Source organism: Cryptomeria japonica, chromosome 10 (genome assembly GCF_030272615.1).
Source record: "Cryptomeria japonica chromosome 10, Sugi_1.0, whole genome shotgun sequence".
Lineage (NCBI taxonomy): Eukaryota > Viridiplantae > Streptophyta > Pinopsida > Cupressales > Cupressaceae > Cryptomeria > Cryptomeria japonica.
The window spans coordinates 528488173-528496000 of record NC_081414.1 but is presented as its reverse complement, the minus strand read 5'-3'; the positions used below and the strand labels follow the sequence as shown (position 1 = coordinate 528496000).

Genomic DNA, 7828 nt, shown 5'->3' with positions numbered 1-7828 from the left:
GAACTTGCAGAGGTAATTTAAAATCACTTTCTCATGAAAACAACCCCACCATCAAACACTAGACCATTTTTTTTTTTGATAACCATTAAAAAAGGAAAGTAAAACTATTCAAAAATGAGAAAAAAGAAAGAAAACTCACAATAAATAGAAAGATTGCTTACTTTAAATAATTGTATAAAACAAAGGTGAAAAAACAAAAAATGACACAACTAGAAAAATATAAACCAAACAACCACCAAAACCCTCTCATATTTTCAATAATAAACTAAACAATATTAGAAGCAAGAGAGTATCTCATGAACTTGCAAGAAAATGTCCCCACCATCAAATACTAGACCTTCTAGATTGATAATTTTTAAAAAAAGAAAATAAAACTATTTGAAATGAGAAAAAGAAAGAAAACTTACAATAAATACAAAGATTGCTTATCCTAAATAAATATATAAAACAAATAATACAAATCAGAAACATGTAAACCAAAGGAAAACTTCTCATAAATTTTTATATGAACTTCCTAACTTATATATATAAAAAAAAAAGTTTGATCTCATTTTATTCCTCCTCCCACTATGAAAATGATGACACCATTTTCCACAATTCATTTTCCCCAACTATAAGATGGAATAGCTTAGGAAAGTAGATGCCTCAAACGTGAAGGAAAAGTTAATCTCATCATAGCATAGGAGTATTCAAAGATGAGACGAGCAAAACATCATTCAACCTCAAATTTACTTTTAAAAGATGTATTTATTGACTTGACTATATCATAAGGGTGTGAATCATATATCTATTTGTTCATACATCTATTTGCTTAGACTTACTCACAGTGTAGGGAAGGAAACCACCTAATTATGGAAACACCAAAAAACCATCCAATCCCAATGTTGGAAAGTGGTAAAAGTTATGTGAGTATAAAGGAAGATGGGGGATTCTGCATTTCAACGGACTGCCTAGGCTGTCCTTATTAAATAAACACTGACCATGACAACTGTCACTGAAGAGATAAATATATTATGGAACTATTGTATTTAAAAAAATATTATTTTTTAAGTTTTTTAATTGAAATAATATTATTTGTTTTGAAGTAAGTGACAAACAAGAGACCATACAATAGTGGTTTATTAGACAGCCATTATAATACTATAGGAGCTTCCATTAAGAATTATGAAAACGACATCACATTAGAATTGAATGGTTGCATTGAAAAACCAGTGGATCCCACCATAAAACCCAAAAAGAAGTTTTTTTCTGAGTGCTTTAGGTGGGTTGAACTGTCAATGTAATAGATGATGCACTTTAGGAGAGTATGATACAAGTGTTTCCAGTTTAATTAGATATAATGCATGTTTTTCCTTGTTCTTCTTGGGAAAAATACAATAGTTTAGGTAGCATAGGTAGCTGTCAACACACATTAGGAGTCTGCTGCGAAAATTACAAGGTCAGTGATTCTTGGTCTCTGTTGATAAACCAATAAATTAATACCATTAGTAAGGATTTTGGTGAAATGGTTGTCTTGTAAGCTACCAAAAAACAGAAAGAACCGTTAGAATAGGTGGATTTCTTGGCTGATTCTCACCAATTTGAGTCATTTGGTCCGGATTTGAACAAGTCTCGATGCTTATGGTTTGTTTTGTCTGAACTTTTGACTGGGAAAAGAGTGGTAAACATCGGTTAGTTTAACAAGCACATATAAGCAACTGTAAAGGTCAACGTCAGTCTGCCAACTCTGCCATGGCCCACTTGTAAACGGGCATAATATAGATTGGAAGGGAAGACGCTCCAAAGGATAGGAGAGAAAAAAAAAACAGCTGCTCTGTTAAGGATTAGGAGGAGGACAAAATCAAGACATTGATAGGCACTGAGGATTGGGAACAGAAGCGTAAGGGGAGGGGGAAGTGAAGGGACACTATCAATTTGGTTTTGGGTGTTTTTTGTTATTGAATCCATTTACTTCCCTTCCTCCCCTCCCCTGGTATAAGGCACTATCAAGGCAGGAATAACAGAGGTATGAATCTGATCCTAGGAAGATTTCCCATGATATTCGATTATTTAGATTGGTCTTTTGGATAATCTTGTTTTGTAGTTTTTCATCTCCTTTGGTTCTGATTTTGGTTTTATTATTACAATTTGGGTATGTATAGATATTACGTAGATTTCGCCATGGGTGTATTGATTATAGTTGGATTCGGGTTCATAGGTGGATTTTGGTTTATAGCTAGATTCGGGTGGGCAACTAGATTTGGGTGTGTGGATAAATTGGGGTATATAATTAGATTTGAATTTGTAGCTAGATTTGAGGTCTGTGGAAAGAGATTCTGGCTTGTGCAGAGCTTCAATGGCGTCCTCATCTGGATGGAAGCTCTGAAACCTGATGGACTCTTAGTTTGCTTCCTTGGAAATATGGGATCTGCTGTAGAAATATCGCTTTTGCTCATCTGGGTTATGCGGAAACGTTTATGAGATTCCTGATTGATCATTTGGGCCGAAAGCTAGTTTTGTTATTGTTATTTTGTCCCTCTTTATTGTAGGATTTGCCTATGTCACTGGTGCTTAAAAATCAGAAACAATTCCGTTTCTCTGATTTTTATAAGTTTTTCCCCGAGGTTTAAATCATTTGGATTTTTCCGAGTTCGTCCTGATTTGGTTTTGTAATGCTTTCCTTCTCCTTTTATGTGATCATTCAAAGTTATAAATTTTAGAGGGGAAAGTTCATGATGGGCTATCAGGAACATTTATTGTAGGATGCGAGTCGGAAATATTTTAAGTTTGCCAAAAAGACTGTAAATTCAAACACTGTTACAGATAGCCTTTGGTAGGCCATCATCTTGCTTTTCTGAGAACTAGATGTATGACAATTGTTGTATGGTAAAGAAAGGAAATTGGCATATAAAGCTTTTTTCTCAAGCAGAGAAGAAGGGCTCCGAATGCTTGAATTCGATCCATTCTCCTGACATGGTGAGATGGGTACTGTCTAAAAAGCCGATTTCTTTGTTCCCATTCGTACATTTTGATCAGTGGACTTTGGTGGATGCGATTGTCAAGCTTTCTCCACCATTTTACCTTGTTAACAGAGTTGGGAATAATACATTAGATGGTTTTTCAACATTTGGTTTTCTAGGGTTTATCACAGAGAGAACAGATTTGAAGGTTCGGCCTCTTCATCCTGTCTCAATTCTTCATAGATGGGATTCATAGTTGCAAATTGATATCCATACTTGCTTTAAAAAACCTGTTCTAGCTTAACACGTTTTAGGCATATTGCCTCGATTCATAGTCATGGATATTTCCATTTTGCAGAAGATTTTATTTTCGAGAACAGCTAAAATGTCTGCTCACAAGATGATTTAATGATGAAAGCACATGAGTCATTGGATAGTTAAGATTCTGAGCAGTACAAGTTGCGTGGCAGTTGGCATGACTTCACTAGCTGTGCTGGCAAGGATAGAACCCCGCATTAATTGCACTGTTGACTTACTGCTGCTTTTTGTTTGTAAAGAAAAACGATTTGGTGGCTTAAATAATAACTGTAGATCAAATACAACGAATTCCTTATGAGTAGAATGCCCTTAAAACTTTCAGAGTTCATGTGTCTTGTATGCATCTTTTTAACCCTTCAAATGTTTGATTTGGGTATAAATGGATGGCACTATGTTTCTTCAGACCTTTCCTTAATGTATTATTCTTTTTGCAAATAGAGACTCATTAACGTTTGAAGGTTTCATGTACCTTGTTCTTTGCATGGACCATCTTCATATTGTTTTAAATGGATTGAGTTCTTTACCACTATAGAGTCCACAAAAGAAAACGTGATACATAGCTATACAAGCTTCAGTTTAAGTAATTTTTCTGACTTAAATCTCTTAACCCAGAGCAGCATAAGCTGTGTGGTTGTTTGTATGCCTTCATTGGCTGTGCTGGCAAGGATATAACCCAGCACTTTGTGCGCTATTGACTTATTGATGTTTTCTGTTTGAAAAGAACAACGAATTTGGTGGGTAAAATAACCGCAGTAGATCAAATTTAACGAGTTCCTTATGAGTAGAATGTCTTTAAAACCTTTACGGTTCATGTGTCTTATACGCATCTTTTTAACACTTCAAATGTTTGATCTGGGTATGAATGGATGGCACTATGTTTCTTCATGATGTGTAATTCTTTTTTCAAATAGGCATAGACAGGAAGTTTTCATCTCCCATGTCCTTTCCACTGATCCTATTGGTATAACTTTTAAATGGATTTAGTTCTCTGCCAATATAGAGTCCGCAAAAAACATATTTGATGTGTAGCCATACAAGCTTCACTTTATGTAATTTTTCTGACATAATTCTCTTATTTGTTTACGCTGTACAGGTTCTCTGAGGAGAGTGATGCAACGGAATGGGGAAGAAGGGAAATTGGTTTAGTGGATTGAAAAAAGCATTCTCTTCAAGTTCAAAAGAGAAATCAGATTCAGTAAGGTCCTTTATAAGCTCATTTGTTTTGAATGTCTTTCCTGGGTAATTTTGTTGACCCTTTACATATTCTCTTCTCTGCCTCAGAAGCCTCCAAAGGAGAAGCGCAAATGGGGTTTTGGAAAGCATAAGCACAAGGACCCTCCTGCTCTCGCAGCTCCACCACCAAAGGAAAAGGAAACAACACCCTCTTTGGACAAAACATTGGCTGAGGCAGAAGAGGAGCAAAACAAACATGCATTAGCTGTAGCAGTTGCAACAGCTGCTGCTGCAGAGGCTGCTGTAGCAGCTGCTCAGGCTGCAGCTGAAATTGTTCGTCTCACAGATGTAGCCCGCTCACGTTATGCAGGCAAATCCAAAGAAGAATGTGCAGCAATCAAAATTCAAACGGCTTTTAGGGCATATTTGGTGTGTGCACACAAGAAATACTAGTTTGGATAGTTTTATTTAATTTCATTCATTCTCCTTACTTCATTGTTCCTGATTTAGCAAGAAATTTCTTCAGTCAGTTGTAACAAACAAGGGCATATAAAATTCTCTTAGGCACAATTAGTTATTGCATGTTGGTATCAACTACCTCTTCTTTCTTCACAGCATCTTCATTCTGTAGTTTTTCATCTCAATGGTAGTAAATTGCATTTATTTTTTCTTTTTGTTGTAATTACTGATTGAGTGCACATTTTGGAGTTTGAATTCAGGCCCGGAGAGCCTTACGTGCATTAAAGGGTTTAGTCAGATTGCAAGCATTGGTACGTGGGCAGACTGTCAGACGCCAAGCAACAAACACACTACGATGCATGCAAGCTCTTGTGAGAGTCCAATCACAGGTCCGTGCAAGAAGGCTCCGAATGTCCGAGGAGAATCGAGCTCTTCAGCGTCAGCTCATGCAGAAACATGCAAAGGAACTCGAGGAAATGAGAGCAAGTGTGAGTTGTTTATGATATATCCTTGTTAGTTCTTATTGAGCATCATTACGTACTGTTAGTCTCCTTTCCAGTTTCACTGATAAAATACAATCACCTTCATGTCACATATTTCGCTTTCCACCCTCAGTTCATCAATACATCATCCTTCATGTTGGTCGGTAAGCATGGTCATAGATAAATTGAAAAATTATTCTATATATGTAATTTAGTGCTTGTTTCCTACCCTGTTTTGTGACATCAGAAAGCTTATATTTTGGATACAAGGAAACTAAATTGCCTTTGAAACAAAAGTGTTACACCTGTTGAAACAAACTCAAATGATTTTGTCCATTTAACTATAGCCTACTTCGAAAAGGGTGGATCAATCCCAATGTTCCAAAATAGTTGCAATGAAAACATGAATTTGAGCTGTTTCTATACTTGTCTGACTGCTTAAATACTCGGCACCACTTCACTTGAGATGTAAATTGTCCTAGAGGATATGCTAGAGATGCAGAAATCTTCACTTAATATATTCCACGTCAACATAAAACATTTTATATATTGTCAATTGAATATGAATTGCAACTTGAAGGATTATTGGGTTTCAACTTTCAACTTACTCTTCTTGAGAATCAGCTGCTTCATTGAACGCTTGATTGAATAAAGCTATTATCAATTATAGAGGGTAGTTTGTACAAAAGATGTTCCTTCGACTTTAACACTATATTAAAATATTTTATTGATCAATATTCAATTGTGTGGTTAGATGGAAGCGAAGGATTGGGATGACAGCTTACAATCCAAGGAGGAAATTGAGGCTAGTTTACAAAGCAAGCAAGAGGCAGCTTTGAAGCGAGAGAGGGCATTGGCATATGCATTTTCTCATCAGGTATGACTGCTATTTGTCAAATTGCTTTTACACACTCATTTTATCAAGAGAGAGTAACCCTTAACTCGCAACATTATTTGGTGTTTCTTATTACCTCTCCAGTCATTGAAAAATACAACAAGATCTGCTCATCCAATGTTGATGGAAATTGATCCAAACAAGCCAAGTTGGGGTTGGAGCTGGCTAGAACGTTGGATGGCAGCCCGTCCATGGGAGAAGGAAGCCCCTGAAGGTTCATTGAAGAGTCTGGACCAAAGCATAGGTGATGCTGGAAGACAAGGTGCAATTACAGGAACAGGAGTAGTTAATCCCAATGCAGAAACACCTAGCCGTACAACTTTAAGGGCAGTTCAGAAACCTTCTAAGCCCACTGGATCCCAGTCTCCATTTACTCCTACTTCAAAACCTTTGCCAAATAGGATAAGGAACTCCAGTCCTCGCAGTAGTCAGACAGCAGAGGATGACCTGAGGAGTATCACTAGCTTGAGGTCTGAGAAGCCAAGATATTATTCACGCTATAGTTTAGGGGGTTCTTCTATTAGAGATGATGAAAGCCTTGCCAGCTCTCCTGCTGTACCAAACTATATGGCTCCCACAGAGTCTGCCAAAGCAAAGGCGAGATCAAACAGCACACCAAAGCAGAGGCCTGGATCTTCTGACAAGGATTCCATCGCATCTGCAAAGAAAAGGCTTTCTTTTCCTTTAACAGAGTCTGAAAGGGGCCAAACGAAGCCTGGCAAAAACCATGCATTCTCACATTTAAATCCTAGTTCAAGGGGACTTTCTGTACCTTTGAAATCAGACAGGTCCATTAGTTCGATGAAAGATCTTAGCATGGACTCAGATCGCTCCTTGGTGAATGGGGATGGAAGAAAGCTGGTGAGATGAGGATCTGGGAGAGCATTTCATCTGTTCTTTGTGGAGGTTCCCTGGTGCTGCTATATAGCTCAGGAAATTCCCAGCCTTATAGCTGCAGGCTGTAGCGGCCAAGACATGGGACCTCAAGTCCTGAAGAGTCATTTTTCAAGTACATTGTGGTGAGACTAGAGGTATTGACTGTTGGAGAAAAAGTTTGATTGTCTAATTAAATTGTCTCAGATCAAGTTACAGAATAGCTTGAGGGGCAGGTTCTTTTAATTTGGGTTTATTTTTAACTGAGATTGTTGGAGTTTGGTGAGTATGTATTCACAAGGTTACAAAACAGTTGTGTGGGTTTCTTGTGTAAAATACCATGACAAAGCTTGGTTTATTTTGAGTGTTATTATTCATGTATTCTGAGAGATTCAGATTTAGATAAAACTGGATACTAATGGGGTTTACCTTTTACATTTTGAGAGATAGCATTGATCTTTTCATGAATTCCGAGTCAATTATTCTTCAGTCATTGCAGTGGCTGCAGTTCTTACTGCTTTTTTTTTTTTGGTTATTGTTAAGAAAAGTGCTGATCTTAATCTTTAATTCTGTAACTGTCCGTAACTGTTTTCAATTTAATTATCCTTTTACAAGGTGCTTCAAGCATATTCTTTACTTTGGTGATAGGATTTGTAACTTTACTTTATTTTTCATGTTTTAAGTGCTTT

General features: G+C 36.9%; 1 protein-coding gene across 3 annotated transcripts; it reads left to right on the top strand.

Annotated features, from left to right (window-relative positions):
• Positions 1 to 1316: 1316 nt before the first annotated feature.
• Positions 1317 to 7607, top strand: LOC131060797 (protein IQ-DOMAIN 3). 3 transcript variants are annotated; one of them, XM_057994201.2, is made up of 6 exons: positions 1317 to 1438; positions 4351 to 4452; positions 4539 to 4859; positions 5150 to 5377; positions 6126 to 6248; positions 6351 to 7607. In XM_057994201.2, exons 2-6 carry the CDS (start codon positions 4378 to 4380, stop codon positions 7134 to 7136), a joined length of 1533 nt encoding a protein of 510 aa, XP_057850184.2. In that variant the 5' UTR covers positions 1317 to 1438; positions 4351 to 4377; the 3' UTR covers positions 7137 to 7607. The 3 variants fall into 3 exon arrangements, with proteins under 3 accessions (XP_057850184.2, XP_057850185.2, XP_057850183.2); XM_057994202.2 differs by lacking the exon at positions 1317 to 1438 and adding an exon at positions 1507 to 2005 and having other exon boundaries at positions 4542 to 4859; XM_057994200.2 differs by lacking the exon at positions 1317 to 1438 and adding an exon at positions 1528 to 2005.
• Positions 7608 to 7828: the final 221 nt, after the last annotated feature.

Coding starts and splice junctions, on each gene's coding strand:
- LOC131060797 (XM_057994201.2), top strand. CDS start 4,378: ATGGGGAAGAAGGGAAATTGGTTTAGTGGATTGAAAAAAGCATTCTCT. Junction 4,453..4,538: donor CAAAAGAGAAATCAGATTCA/GTAAGGTCCTTT, acceptor TCTCTGCCTCAG/AAGCCTCCAAAGGAGAAGCG. Junction 6,249..6,350: donor CATATGCATTTTCTCATCAG/GTATGACTGCTA, acceptor TTACCTCTCCAG/TCATTGAAAAATACAACAAG.